Genomic DNA, 16282 nt, shown 5'->3' with positions numbered 1-16282 from the left:
GCTTTCTGACACTAGCACATTTCTCTCCAGAATGCCTTGATAGTCTTCAGATTTCATTTTACCTTGCACACAAAGACACCCTGTGCCAGATGCAGCAAAGCAGCCCCAAAACATTACTGAGCCTCCTCCATGTTTCACCGTAGGGACAGTGTTCTTTTCTTCATATGCTTGGTTTTTGAGTCTATGAACATAGAGTTGATGTGCCATAAAAAAGCGAGACTGGAAATTGCAAAAATGCATGTTGACAAGCCACAAAGCTTCTGGGAGAATGTCCTTTGGATGAGACCAAACTGGAGCTTTTTGGTTTCCCTACAGTGAAACATGGAGGAGGCTCAGTAATGTTTTGAGGCTGCTTTGCTGCATCTATACAAATACAGAAATTGTTTAATTGCATTGATTGCCTCAAAAGGTTGTGCAACAAAATATTAAGTTATATCATTTTTGTCCAGCCCTATTTAATTAGTTTGTTTTTTTAAATAATTATGTTAATCAACAATTCAAAAGTAATGGCTGATTTTGATTATTTAATTTTCAATACATTTTTATTTATTGTTACTTTTGGTTTCAAGTGATTTCAGTGAGAATTAGGGGTTTTCCTTCTTTAACTGAGGGTACCAACAATTTTGTCCACGTGTGTATATCTTGTATTGTTTATGATTGAAGAAATGATTAACAACATGTAGAACGGTATTAATCAGAATCAGAATCAGAAAGGGGGTTTATTGCCAAGTTTGTTGAAGGAATTTGTTGTGGTGATTGGTGCAATACAGTAAAAATTAAAAAGTAAAAATAAAAATAAAAATAAAAAAAATATAAAAGCAAACAAGTATATGGAGGAGATAGAATAAAAGTAAAATGTATAAACAGAATAAACAGAAATGTACAATATGAGGATTCAAAAGTGCCGAATATGAATCTTTACAAAAAGTGACGTAGGATGACAGATGACAGATAAAATGTATAAACAGAAATGAACAATATAGACAAAAATGTACAATATGGGGTTTTTAAAGTGAATTAATGAATATAATTATAATGGTTGTTGTTTAACATAAAATCAACCAGAATAGCTAGCTAGTGTAACAGAGTTTTGTGGTTGAAAATCACAGCCAATCACCTTTTAGTTTACTGAGGTATTGTGAAAGCCCGTTTGCCAACCGCCAATAAAATCAAAAGAAGAAGAAGAAGAAGAAGAAAGCCCATTGGTTGGCCCACTGCGCATAAATACTGACTGTGACGTCAGCAACAGCGCCAGTGATAGCGATCGTTTTCACGGTAGGTACCCGAAGCACAGCGTTAAAGTAAATCTGTAAAAATAACATAATTCAATGACACAGCTATCATGATAGTATGTCTGACTAGATTTAAGTAAGAGGCGATTGCATTGCTCTCACTTTGATGTGCTAAATTGGTTAATTTTGTCAGTGTTTATAGTTAGCTTCTTTAGCTCCTCAGCTAAGCTAACGGTAACTCTTCCATTGAGGGCCCATGTGACCAGTGTCTCGCGAGAGTTTTTCACACGAGGCTGCGGAAAGCATTTGTGAGGCGTGTATTTAGGTAAGAAAATATCCTTATAACTCAGAGTAAATATGAAAATCGTTACCTGTGGCGGTAGATGGGAGTGTGATTAGACTAACAGACTGAGGTTAATGGATGATGATTTTGTGTTCTGGCTGATTCCTGTAGATCCACAAAGAATTGCGTGTCTGTTGACGAGCTGAGGCCCGACACTAAACAGCAGTGCAGCGTAAGTGCTGATAGAGTACACTGGAAGATAAGTTCATATGAAAATTTTTATTTTTACACACCTTCAACTGTACATTTTATGTTTCTGTCAAACTTATAGGGGAGATTAAAGGCTGTCGAGTGGCGTTTGACTTCCTGCTGTGCGTGTCTTTGGCGTGCAGGTGGCACACTGGAGTGAGAGAGTGAGTTCATGATTTACTAATGAACCTTTTATTTCAAGCTCATTTAGAATTGTTGTAATAATATAATGTGTATTTCTCTGTGACATAATGCACAGGAATGTAAAGTTATTTTGAGTTGTGTGGTTTAACAGATGTTTTATTTCCTTATTTTCCTTCCTTAGTCTACACTGCTTGGATATGTTTAGTGTAAGCTACTGTTGTCTAGAGATACCTACAGCTAGTAGTGAGAGTTCATTAGGTTGAGTTATCGGCAGTACTGGAGTTGATTTACTGCTGATGTGCATTAAGAACAGAAACAAGAAAGAATATGTTTTTTTTTTTTGTTTTACTACTGATAACCTGAAAGCCTTAAAATCACAAAAATTAATGCTGTGCTCCCCGAGTGCAGTCGGGGAATAAAGACCCATACAAATAATTTTGCTCTGTCCGGTTCCATCATTTAGCACCAGGCCACATATATATGTCGGTTATTGTACCATATCACAGAAATGCACTAGTGTGTGCGTGTGTGTGTGTGTCTTCACACATGCGGGCAGGTGTGTGCACGAGCATTTCTACTTTGACACTTTTACAAGGAAACTTTCTAAAACTGTTCTTTGCCTTTCTTTCAGGTCGATTGAATTTCAGAAAAACACAGCCGAGGTAGGTACGACTAATGCCCCGTCTTTTTTTTCTTTAGGGGTTACATGAAGAAGCTAATTTGTGCATGTCTACATTTGCAGATGACTCACAGAGTGCAAAAATGGCGAAAACTCAAAAGAAACCTAGAGCAACTTCTCAGACGTTCAGACAGTAGCGATCAGGATAGTGCTAGCGAGAATCCAAGGCCTGCTAGTGTATCTGGTGACGGCGACCGTGACAGTGTTAGTGCACCTGGGACACCAGACCGCGACAGTGTTAGTGCACCTGGGACACCAGACCGCGACAGTGTTAGTGCACCTGGGACACCAGACCGCGACAGTGTTAGTGCACCTGGGACACCAGACCGCATCGACTTTGAGACTGATTTTGACTGCACTGACTCTGAATCGGAATCAATGATTGCTGACCCTGAAGTGACGAGCAGCTTTGAGGAAGAACTAAGACAGTGGGCACTGGAACACAAGTTGACACACAGAGCAATCAATGGGTTATTGCCAATATTAAGGAAGCAAGGCCACCTATTGCCATTGGATTGCCGAACACTCCTCGGTACACCACAGACTAGTTCGACAGAACCAAAATGTGGAGGCCAGTATAAGTATTACGGACTGGAGAAGGGCATCCGTAGTTGCCTGAGACATCTGGAGGGGCAGGATGTGCACCTCAGTGTAAACATTGATGGTATACCACTATTTAAAAGTAGTGGAGTGCAGTGCTGGCCGATACTGGGGAAATGTGGCAAATTTGATCCATTCATTATTGCCATTTTCAGTGGCACAAAGAAACCTAGCCCTCCTGAGGAGTATCTCCGAGACTTCCTGACAGAGTATGCTCACCTCAAACAAGATGGTATAACTTTTGAAGGCCACACTTACTCTGTCACCATTGACTCTTTGATCTGTGATGCGCCAGCCAGGGCATTTCTGAAATGCATCAAGGGTCACACTTCATATGAGAGCTGTGAAAGATGCATCACCAGGGGTATCCGCGTTGATGGAAGAATAGTTTTCACTGGTGATGAAAGCACTTCCCGTACAGATGATGGTTTCTCAAAAGGGGAATATTTTAAGAACCATCAGCAAGGACGCAGCCCCTTCATTACTGCCGGAGTGCCTTGCGTTACCTCTTTCGTCTTGGACTACATGCACATGGTCTGCTTGGGTGTGGTGAGACGGATGTTGGTGTACTTGACACGGGGCCCGAAAATCTGCCGGTTATCAGCAAGACAAAAAGAAACAATTTCTGAGAAACTGGTTGCTCTGAGGGGCAAGATGCCCAGCGATTTTGCCCGACAGCCCCGAGCTTTACACGAGCTTGACAGATGGAAAGCAACTGAACTAAGGCAGTTTTTGCTCTACACTGGACCTGTCGTGCTGAAAAACGTGTTGTCCCTGGAACTGTACCAACATTTCGTGTCTTTCACTGTGGCCATGTCGATACTGCTGGAGTCCGATGACAGGATCCGCCAGCGTTATCTTCAGTATGCCCAAGACCTGCTCAAGCACTTTGTCAGGACCAGTGCTCGGCTCTATGGTGAAACATTCCCAGTGTACAATGTACATGGATTAACGCATCTCCACGAAGATGTCCGTCACTTCCAGTGCTCCTTAAATGAGGTGTCATGTTTCCCCTTTGAAAATTACCTCCAGAAAATCAAGAAGCATGTCAGGAGTGGAAAAAGTCCTCTGGAACAGGTGACGAGGCGTCTGGCGGAACTGGAACACTCGGGCGTGAACATGAGCGCTACAAAGCCTAGAAAATTTGCTTCCATCAAAACGAAAGACTGTTGTTTTCTTTTGAAAGATCAGCAATTTGCCTTCATTCGACAGCAAAATGCAGATGGTTCTTTTGAATGCGAAATCCTGCACCAGCGTCACACGTCACCATTTTTTAGCCAACCATGCAGCTCTGGATTGCTTGATATAGTGTGCACAGCAAACGGACAGGTCAGAATGAGAAATGCACAGTTGCTCGAGCGGGACCTGTACCGGAAGGTGGCCTGCCTACCCCGAGAAGCTGGTGGATTTGTCCTCATGCCCCTCCGTCACTCGCTGGAGCATTATTATTGAAGGTTAATCTTTTTATTCTGTTATCTAGAACCTAATAGAGATCACCTTTTCCGTTTTTTCCACCCGTTTCTCGATGACTACCTGCATTCAATTCCCTTCATTTCAACATAACTATAAACCACTGTTCTTCCCTCACCTGTTTCCATAACTGGCTTCGCCCTCATCCGTTTCCTGCACGCGCATCTGCCAACTCTATTGTTTTGTCCTAAAACCCTCCAATGTAGTCAATTGTGGTCCTGTTATCTCCTTATTAGATTAATTTGAGTAGTCATCTAACATTCTAATCATCCAACATTACAATTTGTGTTTTTGGTATGTCCTGCTGTGTTTCTCAATGTGTCCAAGAGTCCATTTGGATTCTTTGTTTGGGTTTTTTAAACCCATTGATGCCTGAACCTTAAAATGGCTGCCGTTCAAATGGAAAAACGAAAAGACTGAAGAGTCAAGGAGGCGACCCCGTCCTCCCTTCGCCAATCTTTTTGTTTTTCCATGGCCTGCATCAGGCGTCAATGGGTTAATTCAAATAATTTTGAGAACCACTGTTCATGTACTACTCTGTGAATTTGGATGATAATCTAACTGCAAATGTGTTCTGCCCTTTCCAGTCATGTATGTGAGGGCTGTGTGGAAGGAGGGTGACAGAGAGGAGGAAGGCGTGGTCCCACAGAACTGGGTGGATGAAGGGGAAAAGGTAGTTCGGTGGCCTTCAAGGTTTAGTGTCACTAAAACAGAGAAGGCGATAAGGGATCGGGTGGAGCCAGAGGAGGACTGGCTCGTCTTCCCCTTATTAAAGATTAAGATGACATCCGGTAAGTTTGGTTGTGGCTGGTTCTGTTAAGGAGATAAAGGTTAACTTCTGCCAAATTCGACATGCAGTTGTAATGCTCACGCTACCCTGGACTTGTCAGTACCTGAGATTTTTTTTTTTCTTCAGCCTTTTCTGAGATCCTGGTCATTGTAATGAGGGCAGAGTATATTCACACTTAAAAAAAAAAAAGGTTATGCAACATCAGCAGACAACTAGCAAACAATGATGCCTTTTGGGATGATATTTGGACTAGGCCTATGTTCAAAAGGTTTAATGTAAACAAAGTCTGCCCCCATAAGAATAGCTCAGATCTCAAAGGGCTGAGTCGAAAAATACAGCATCACCGAGTACTGACAAGTCATGGGTTGCGTGAGCATTACATCATATTGAAATCGGCAGAAGTTCTTCTTTAAGCTTGTGTGTAGCTAGCTGTAATAAATAAATAGGATCTAGAATAGATGAATGACTTTTCACAGATTGTTAATGATGTTTTGGTTTGTGAATCGTAGCCAAGCGCAGAGAATGCGCAATATACAACCTCACGAGCCTGGCTGAGGATGAAGAGGAAGACGATGAGAGACCGGCTAAAAAGAGGCCACGGAAGAAAAAAAATATTCCAGACTTCCTTGAAAATGGTATGCATTTCATTCTCAACATTCGTACAATATAGATGATTGTTAATCTGACAGTGGCCCTCAAATTTTATACTTGTAATTAACATTGTTATATTTACAGATACTTCTGAATCCGACGAGGAAAGCAACAGAGGTATTATCATCTATGATGATTTTATAAAATGGTTCTGGAATGAAGCATTATACATTTTTTACGATGTTTCTGTTTTGCATGGGTATTTGTAAATAATTGTGTATCGCTAATAGGTCCAACCCTGTCAAGCTTTCCGGAGCCTCCGGCCAAGGTTTCTCCCCTTCGTCATTCAATCTTTACTGAACATCCAGAAAGGGGTGTTTCCAGGTATGCTTAATGACATGTTTGTGCCTTTTTAATACAGTTGAGTAACTTGCCTAATACATTGCGATCAGGGCTCTAAATTAACTTTTTTCATCACCAGTCAAAATGGCTAGTAGATCCTACTAGCCAAACACACATTCAGTAATGGGTCAAAGTGGCTAGTAAGTTGCTCTTTAACACCAGCCAAACTGGAATTTTACCAGCATTTGGCCGCTTGGCGTTAATTTAGAGCACTGAATGCAATATTAAGTGACTCCAATGACACTTGGTCCAACAATGGATGCATCCCTCTCAGAAAAAGTAATGTCGTTATAGGTCCAGGTCTTGCTCCACCAGAGGCCTGTCCAGGTCTCCCAACCCCACTCCGTCCAGCTCGGCCACGTCTCACTCTGCCAGACGCCCGTCCAGCACTCCCTCGACCAGACGCCCGTTCAGGTCTCCCAACCCCACTCCCTCCAGCAGCTCGGCCACGTCTCCCTCCGCCAGACGCCCTTCCACGTCTCAATCCACGAGACGCCCCTCATGGTCTCCCTCCCCCAGACGCCCCTCATGGTCTCCCTCCCACAGACGCCCGTCCGGGTCTCCCTCCCACAGACGCCCGTCCGGGTCTCCCTCCCACAGACGCCCGTCCGGGTCTCCCTCCCACAGACGCCCGTCCGGGTCTCCCTCCCACAGACGCCCGTCCGGGTCTCCCTCCCACAGACGCCCGTCCGGGTCTCCCTCCCACAGACGCCCGTCCGGGTCTCCCTCCCACAGACGCCCGTCCGGGTCTCCCTCCCACAGACGCCCGTCCGGGTCTCCCTCCCACAGACGCCGGTCCGGGTCTCCCTCCCACAGACGCCGGTCCGGGTCTCCCTCCCACAGACGCCGGTCCGGGTCTTCCTCCCACAGACGCCGGTCCGGGTCTCCCTCCCACAGACGCCGGTCCGGGTCTTCCTCCCACAGACGCCGGTCCGGGTCTTCCTCCCACAGACGCCGGTCCGGGTCTTCCTCCCACAGACGCCGGTCCGGGTCTTCCTCCCACAGACGCCGGTCCAGGTCTCCCTCTCCCAGGCGCCCGTCCAAGTCTGGCTACGCCAGATATGGTGAGTTTAATTTAATAAAAGCGCTGTGCAATAAAGTATTTTGTACTAATGCATGCCTGATTGTCTGATTAAAATTACTCTTTTGTAGCCCAAGTCTGTTCAGTTTGTCCATGGTCAATTTCTAACTCCGCATTTCTGCGTTTTCAGATGTTAAAACCTGGACCTTCCCCTTGCCTCAGGAGGGTAAGTCTTGTTTTATTGATTGAACCTCCCTGGCCATTGATTCATCTCTCCTTACACAAACTTTCTGTTATTTAAAGGAATATGTTTGCCTATATGTTTTCAATATGCCCCACTCCAGACAAAAATGTATTTACTTGGTGCTCTCTAGTTCTACAGGAAGCTCTCTAAATGTGTACCTCAGTGACATCACTGCCATTCATATGCATGCTAGTGATGTCACTGAGGTACATGTTTAGAGAGCTCCCTGTGGAACTAGAGAGCACCAAATTAATCCATTTTACTATTTTCATCTTGAGTGGGGCATATTGAAATCATACAAACATTAAAAAGTGGTGAAATATTCCTTTAACCCATTGACAACTGGAAACATCATTTGTGTGTAGTTAACCCATTGATGCCTAAGCCTCAAAATGGCCGCCATACAACTGGAAAAACTAAAAGACTGGTGAAGACCCCCTCGCGCATGCCGGCAGGAGGACTGGGTCACCTCCTTGACTGTCTTCACCAGTCTTTTCGTTTTTCCATGGCCGGCACCAGGCATCAATGGGTTAACATTTAATTATCTTTTTTGAGTCTTATTCAAATCTCAATAATCTGGCGATTGTTTCTAATCGTAATAATCTTGGGATTGTTTCAGTATTTCAAAAAAAAGTTCTAAGCCTGCTGCTTCAGATTCGCGACCAACATTCTGCACCAACATCTGCCCTGGTTGGGAACATCGTCAGGATGGAGACGATGGAGCAATTTGAAGAGGAGGAAGTGCAGCTAATGGACCCCAGTAATTTTGAACGCATGGTGGGTTTTGCAAATCTGAAAATGTGTCTAGTCAATAGGGTTGAAGTGAAAAGGTATTGCTGAGCACTTATGATGCATATTCCAACAGGTGCAGTGTCTGGCCAGAGTGGGAGGAAGGGACGCAAAGGAATGTGTCAGAAAAGTCCTTGACAGGTGTGTTTATGCTGATAGCTGGTAAACATTTTGCACACTGAACTGATCTATATACCTGCTTCCTAACCTTTGGGCTACAACTGCCAGCTACACAGCAGTATTGTCAGCTATGTATTTCAAATTGTTATTAGCAGAGTAAACTATACTAGACAGAACTTGAAGGATATAATTGGCATTATGCCACGAGTAGTTCCATCCACGATATACACACAGGAACTATTTTCTCTTTGAAATGAGGGCTAATAGTGATATTTTTACTGAAGTTGTATAATTAATCTATTGCATAAAAGCAAAAGAACACAAGGTCGTGTGATATCAGCATGGCTGTGATTGTCTGCAGTACTCGTCCTTCAGCCACAATATTGCACTCCCTCATGTTCTATTGCTTAAATATAAGTCATTGTTAGCCTCAGTGTAATGGTTAGGGAGTAGATCTGCAGATTGTTAAACTGCATGTTCAAAATATGCCGTCTAAGTCTGTTAGCCAAAAGGTGGAATGACTTGTGTTCCTAACCGTTTTGTTTTTTTGCTGAAGGCTGTTCACGAACGCTCTTATGGCCCAATTTAACATGATGGGCAAGGGCCAGAAGGAGAAAAGGGCACTAAAGGGCACAAAGCTCTTCAAGGCAATACAAGGTAAGTCCATATCTATCTAATAATGCAGCAAATCTGTCTGTAGTGTGTCCTCTTTGTCTGCCTTCATCTTTGTCTGGAATGCTTGTGTTTGTTTGTGGAATGTCTTACACCAGGCAGTGTCGGTGCACCTGACCTAACATTCGGTTGTAAAGAGAAATGGTGTCTAACCTTTGATTCATTCTCCCATGCTGACTGCGACTCTTTCTACACTTTCCTGCTCTAAGGACTTTTTAGCTATAATGTCGACCCTTTCATTTGATGGCAGATTTCTTAATGTCACTGTCTTCTACTCTTGCAGAAGGAGTAATGAGGTTCGACAAGGCGGCAACGGAGGACCTTATCAGGCAGACCACCGCTGACCACCTAAAACATGCGCCGCAGAGACGCAAGCAGTGAGGTGAGGTAATCCTAGATTCTGACAACAAATTCTGCACTGAGACTGCGCTCTCACTCTCTCACACACACACACACACACAGGTGTATGTTTACAGTACATCGGGCAGCCCATTGCCATACAGCTTGGAAAGGAGTCATCCTCGCCTGTCCTGCATGCTATGTATATATACACAGAGAGCTTTTGTATTTGAGGATCATTTCTATTGAGTCCTTGGCTGTTACAGGGTTGTAGTGTTGCGTTTTTGTGTTTTTATTGTGTTGGAATGATAAATGTTACTAAAACTATGTAACATCTTGATTTTACTGATTGTTACCTTTTTTTTTTTTTTTTTTTTTTTGTGTTCTCCATTTAAAATGGGAAAGTTTTGAATATATTATTGTAATGCTTTGGAAGAAAAATTCTACTGAATGTTCAGTAGCTGTGGTAGTGCTGTAGTATTGCTCTACTCTAACAGCAGTGTGGTAATCAGTGCCAACTGGTGACACCTGGGCGCGGTGTCTACCAGTGTATAAATCCAAGCCGGTTATTCATACTCTCTCTCTCTTCCTTCACTTGCAGGCACCTCGTCGATGTGGCAGTTTCCGTTTATCCTGTTTCCTGTTTTGCATCCTACAACACACATCTCCACTCTCCACACACACAACATGCACCTCATGCTTACTTTACTGACATCCACATCCCATGTTTTCTTTTTTTTATTAATAAACATATTTTTTTATTCCTTATCATGGTGTGTCTCCCTCCTTGTCATGGCTGTAAGAGCCAGGCTGTGACAGTTACTATTTGAATTTTACTTTGTATTGCATGCTCTGTTTTAAAAATGTTCCTATTTTATTGCTCTCTAAAAACCAGTGAATTTTGATTATACTGAATTGTGATTTCATTTGAAAATGCAGTCAATATAATTGTCATGAAATGCTATTTTGTATTGTTTGCATACATGGAGCATCAAGGAACTTCAGTCTGGTATGGGTGAGATTGTCGCATTTGTCTGAAGATCGGCTTTGTTTACTGTTCAAGTCTTGCTTTTCAAGAACTCTCTTAAAATGCCACCATTGCTGGGTGTTAAACTGTGTTTAACTATTTGCTTTGAAAATCGTCAATCTTAATTTAACCAGCCTATGGGTAAGAGGTGACCTGTTTGTCTATGGTGATCTCGTTTAGCAAATGGAGTTTTGGGTAGAATACATTAAAAGGACTCCTCAAATGTAGAACCATAATTTGCCCATTATCTACTCACCCTCATGTCTATGAATGCCCTGAAACACTTTGAAATTTCCAAACACAATTTCAGATTCAGGGAACAGCAGCTGATTTTCATATGGAAACTACATTGTAGTTAGTTGCCATATCCAAACAGCTGCTGTCCCCGGAATCTGAAATTGTGTTTTGGAAATTGTGTTTTAGGGTATCCATAGTCATGAGGAAGAGTAGATAATGGGCAAATTATGGTTCTGTTAGAGTAGTCCTTTAATGGCTGCACTACTGAGGTAAGGAGGGGGAGAGGTCCATTCCAATGTCGAAAAAGACGTTAGGAAGACGTCCCTAATGACCTGTTTTGGAGGTCCTGGTGACGTTGATACCCGACGTCAAAAGAACGTAAAAAAAAGACGTCCATTCCAATGTCGAAAAAGACGTTAGGAAGACGTCCCTGATGACCTGTTTTGGACTAGAATTAGCCCTTATCTGGAGGTCCTGGTGACGTTGAAACCCGACGTCAAAAGAACGTAAAAAAAAGACGTCATCTGGCGTTACATTCCTGTACCCTCCTGGGACGTCCAACTAAGACCTTAAAAAAGACGTTGTTTAGACGTCTTTTTGCGCACTGGGCTGGGAGTAACGTAAATCAGAAATATTAAAGAAAAGAAGTATAAACCCAACACACATCAAATCAAACCACCACACGATAAGTGAACTCCCAGCGCCTCGACCACACGGTGAATGGAGGACACCACCAGCCGCAACACTAGAAAAGGAGAAGACAGAATGTTAAAACTAACCCTTAAAATCCTAAAAGACAATAAAACCAATACAACATAAAATACTAAACTAAAATAAACGGCAGTCAGTGCTATGCCTAAAAGTAAAAGAAAGCACTGTTAAAATGTTTGTAGGACCTGTTGTGAGGTTTAAAAATAATCTTTTACATACCTCTACAAAAACAGTGAAAGTTTCAGTCCTACAAACAGAGAGACCCACAATTAAAATCATTAAAATACAAATACCTCAGGGTGCCTATACATGCACCCCTACGTTACCCTAACAATAAAATCACTATAAAACAATGCTAAAAAACACAAAATGTTCCTTACCGGGGGGGCAGAGAGTCAGGAACACAGCCAACTCACACGAGGGACACAGAGAGTGACACCCTTTGTCACACCTGTTTATAAAGAGTTCTTGTGTCCCTCTTAATTGGTCCCAGCTGCTGGCCTACTGCTACAACAAGACTACCTGTTACTCTCTGTTCCTTTTGCCTGAACTGAACTTATTATTATTATTATTGAACTGGGCAAAAGAGCCTTTGTTTATTCTGCTCCTTCAGCCTGGAACAAATTACAAAATGACTGGAGGCTAACAGAGTTAATTTCTCGGAGGAATTTTAAATCTAAATTGAAAATACTTGAGGCCGACTCCATTACATGTTCCTGTTTTTTGTGATTTGCTTGCTTTTTTAATTTTAATTGTATTTTATCTGTTGGTGTTTTCTGTCATTTATTACTGTGTGTTGTATTTGTTGCTGCCTATCTTGGCCAGGTCTCCCTTGGAAAAGAGGTTTTTAATCTCAATGGGATTTTCCTGGTTAAATAAAGGTTAAATAAAAAAAAATCAGCTTTTTATTTTGATCAGTAAACGAAGCTATTTGGGATTCTGCATTACGGCATCTACTTTCATCCCACCAAAGTCTAAGGGAGTTGAAGTGCTTTAGTTATTTTAACCATATTTAATACTAAGTAACAAATAAAACTATCGGTACCATAATTATCGTACAGGTATTTAATAGGACCAGTCAACTCTTTCTCTGACTCTCTACTAAAAAAAACTTCCCAAAAACTTCCCATTTTTCTTTCTGTAAGATCCCTCCAAAAAATCTTCAATTACACTTACTTTTACCCACAAATCACTTGCTAATTATTCCAATCATCAGTCTACTTGAGCATACAAATCATTCCTCTTAATGTAAGGAGAGCGGGTCAGATCCTTACTGAAATGAAATATATCTCCAAGTATTTGGGAGAGCAAATCATCCCCACTTATAAAAACCATTTCCTCCACATATATTCCTATTTCCCACAACATTCTCAGTGTTCCAAACACTTCTTATGGACCTCAAGTCCTGCATATGCTATAAGTCCCACTGGACTATTCTCTTGGTACTCAGACCAACTTGGCACTCTAGCCATACACTCTTTAATGTTACCCGAGATATTAAACCTTTTTTAGAAGAGCGAGTCAAATTCGAAGGCAGAAGAAGCAAAGCATTCTCACAACACAATCAAAGTCAAGTGTTATGAAATTGCAAGCGTTCCTAAACATCTCTACAATAACGTTCTCAATAATCTCTGCTCACAACCACACAGCGGACTTACCTAAAATTTTGGGATGACGTCAACCTTTCTCTGGTACTCCAGTTCACAGACTTTCGACAACAGCCCAGCAACAATAATTTGGGATTTTGTAAATGGACCCCTTTTACCTCTGAGTAATTTGGATAAAAGTCACTGGTGTGTTGTTGGTCTGGAAAGAGGAGTTTCCATCGAAGGTCTATTGTCATCCGGGTCACAGCACCAAATTGTTGAAGAATAATATAAAATCCAGTTCAGGAATCCGCTGTGGGGTTGAGTTTTATTTCAGTAAGCCGGCGGTGGGCAGGACCAGCACAGATCGTGTCTGAAGTTGGTATGCCGACCCAGAGAGGTTTGACAACAGGGCTTTTATACAAAAAGTTCAAAGCACAGACAGCAAGAATCAACAACCCAAAGGTGAAAGACAAGGAGCAATTAAAAGCTATTTACAGTCAGATGTGATCGTTCAGTTTGGAACTACCCCATAGTAAGTCAGGAAGTCCATCATATGGCATCCCCGTGGATCAAGTCCTCGTCTCTGCAGGGGCAGGAAGCCGAAGCCACTTCGATGGTGCCGTCTCAGCAGGGGTGCAGGAAGCCGTAAATTGCGTGACAATGCGTCTCAAGCAAGGGTATGAGGCTGAAGCCACCTGCAAGGCGTCGTCCCTGCAGGGGTTCAGGAAACTGACATTCAGGTCGACCACGGTGCTGTCACAATGCCTCATCACATGGAATTTTTAATTTTGCACACTGATTTCAAAGAATATCAGTTTCTGTAGTTCAGAGGGAAGCAAGAGTTAAAATATGTCCCTCAGCATGAGCCTCTCAGAGCATGCAGGAGAAAACCTGCAGTATCCATCTTGCTGTCAAGACTTGTAGCAGAATTCTTTTAGAGGATTTTTTTTGTTATGCCCGCCGACTTTGCAGGTCAAAGCATGTCAGTTTCTGTAGTGTAGCGGTTATCAAGTTAGCCTAACACATGAAACGTCCCATTTGAAACTCCAGTCCTCTTCAGGACAGGAAGGCCGACCATCTCTTTCTTGCATTGGCTCTCATTGCAGTTCCACAACTGTAGAAAAAGAAAGTCATTCACCTACACTTTAAAATGTCCAACTTTACAGGAAAAAAGAAACATATTAACTGCCTGCTATAAAAACAGGGGAACAATTTTTTTGTCTCAATGTTTATTTTTCACACCCATGACATCTCTGTGGTGGATGATTTTTTATTCTACCACAACGGGACAACTAATATGAAGCCATACATTTATTTCTAATATGATTGATGTTGTGCCACAGGGGAGGTGCTGGTTCAGTTAAAGAGTCATTAATGATTGTCGAAGGACAATCATTAATAAAGTAGATTATCAAATTGAATTATCAAAATGACAATCAAAACAGCAGATGTAATCAGGAAATTGATAACTAAACAGCAAAAACCAGTCTCAAGGTAGATTATTCTGCAGAATAATAGTGAAGGGAGGAGTCCGAGCACAGGCATTTGTAACAGCAGTTGTGACAAATATGTGTAAAATAAGCACAAACAACTTCTCTCATTCCAATTAATCGGAATTTATTTACACAAGTGTCAAGAAGGTGGCAAAACAACATTTTGGAAAAATTCTGATGGCTAAACTACCCAAAAACAACAACTAACTAAACATGAACACAAACTTCAGATTACCTGTGTGTGTGTGTGTGGGACGGGGGGGTTGGTAGATTACGTGAAGGGGGGTGGGGGTGGTAGTAGGAGCAGAATTAGGGGAGAAAACAATAAGATAAACAAACACACTCAACTAATGAGCACAGTTGTGACGGGATCACCAGTCCGGCTCACAACGTAAAACTAACTTTTAAAATGTGTTAGTAAGTTTCTCTGCCCAGACACAGAACAGCCTCTTATGTGAATCCAGCCCATCAGTGTTTCTTGATGAAACAAAGGAGTAGTTACGCTCAGCAGGGGATCCTGATAAAGAGCGTCTCTCTCTCTCTCTCTCTGGTCCAGATGAGGACCAGTGTGGATGAGGGGAATACATGGGCACAGCAGCTGGGCTCCTTCAGCTCCAGGTCGGTCCAAAGGCGTTCACGTTGAGGAATGCAGAGTTCTGGGGCCTCAAAGCTGACCAAAGGCCTTAACTGTTCATATAATTACACAATCCATAGTTCATATGGGACTGTGGCCCAACAAATATTTCTGATATCTTTTCTCATCATTTGAATTGCTGCTGGTCGATCGGGACGGCTGACTTCCTCATTCTTCGTTGGGTGTGCATGTATCTGTCTATTATACATATATATGCTTTAATGTATCTAGAAATATTTGTGTGAGAATGCCCGTAATGAATAAGATTGTACACAGTAAATAATGTATGCTTTTATATATAGATGAATACAGGGTAAATAGTGTTTATATAGAGAGACATGTAACTGCAAATGGCAATAATCACCCAAGTATCCGCAGATGTATACTCATGTATACCACAATATGTTTACACTGTGTAAAATTGTTATTAATTTGTGTAACTTCTCAATACATCAAGATTTTTGACATCTAATAACAAGGGTCTATGTGAAAACATGGTATTGACGTCAAGGAGTAGGATACGTTTTTTTTACTTCTTCTTACTTCTTTTTGAACATGTCAAAACTGCTGCTGTTTCAAAAAAAAAATCTCTTGCATTCATTGTTCAAGTATGTTCGAGCATGTCTGTGACTTACACTACCATCATGTTCAAAATAAAGACATTTGAATTGAATTCTTGTATTTCATTTTCTAAATCTGGTTATAACTGAACAGCTCTTACAGCTGTAAGAATCTGCTTTAAAAAAAAAAAATATTCAAAATCTCTCCCACAATCAAACCACCACAATTATTTCTTTCAAACTAAATTAACTTAATTGGTGCATGTTAACTGAACTCTCAAAATAAATGATATCAGCAATAATCACAAATGTACAATTTTTATCCAGTGTGAATACGTTGATGTCTCGTCAATTGATCATGCCGGGCAAAAGCCACTCCACACTGATCACACCTGTAAGGCTTGTC

General features: G+C 41.9%; 1 protein-coding gene across 4 annotated transcripts; it reads left to right on the top strand.

The window, feature by feature from the left end:
• Positions 1 to 1480: 1480 nt before the first annotated feature.
• On the top strand, positions 1481 to 10393 carry LOC133460763 (serine/arginine repetitive matrix protein 2-like). Of its 4 annotated transcripts, XM_061741530.1 has the most exons (12): positions 4404 to 4641; positions 5245 to 5448; positions 5957 to 6082; positions 6183 to 6215; positions 6329 to 6422; positions 6735 to 7504; positions 7652 to 7687; positions 8325 to 8482; positions 8571 to 8635; positions 9171 to 9271; positions 9570 to 9668; positions 10227 to 10393. In XM_061741530.1, the coding sequence occupies exons 1-11, from the start codon at positions 4530 to 4532 to the stop codon at positions 9665 to 9667; spliced, it is 1797 nt and encodes a 598-aa protein (XP_061597514.1). In that variant the 5' UTR covers positions 4404 to 4529; the 3' UTR covers position 9668; positions 10227 to 10393. The 4 variants fall into 4 exon arrangements, with proteins under 4 accessions (XP_061597513.1, XP_061597512.1, XP_061597511.1 ...); XM_061741529.1 differs by lacking the exons at positions 5957 to 6082; positions 6183 to 6215; positions 6329 to 6422; ... (5 more) ...; positions 9570 to 9668; positions 10227 to 10393 and adding exons at positions 1481 to 1557; positions 1687 to 1747; positions 1847 to 1928; positions 2540 to 2570 and having other exon boundaries at positions 2651 to 4641; positions 5245 to 5375; XM_061741528.1 differs by lacking the exons at positions 5957 to 6082; positions 6183 to 6215; positions 6329 to 6422; ... (5 more) ...; positions 9570 to 9668; positions 10227 to 10393 and adding an exon at positions 2581 to 2867 and having other exon boundaries at positions 2901 to 4641; positions 5245 to 5375.
• Positions 10394 to 16282: the final 5889 nt, after the last annotated feature.

This window comes from Cololabis saira, chromosome 15 (assembly GCF_033807715.1).
Source record: "Cololabis saira isolate AMF1-May2022 chromosome 15, fColSai1.1, whole genome shotgun sequence".
Classification (NCBI taxonomy): Eukaryota; Metazoa; Chordata; class Actinopteri; order Beloniformes; family Belonidae; genus Cololabis; species Cololabis saira.
This window is presented reverse-complemented; position numbering and strand designations above follow the sequence as displayed.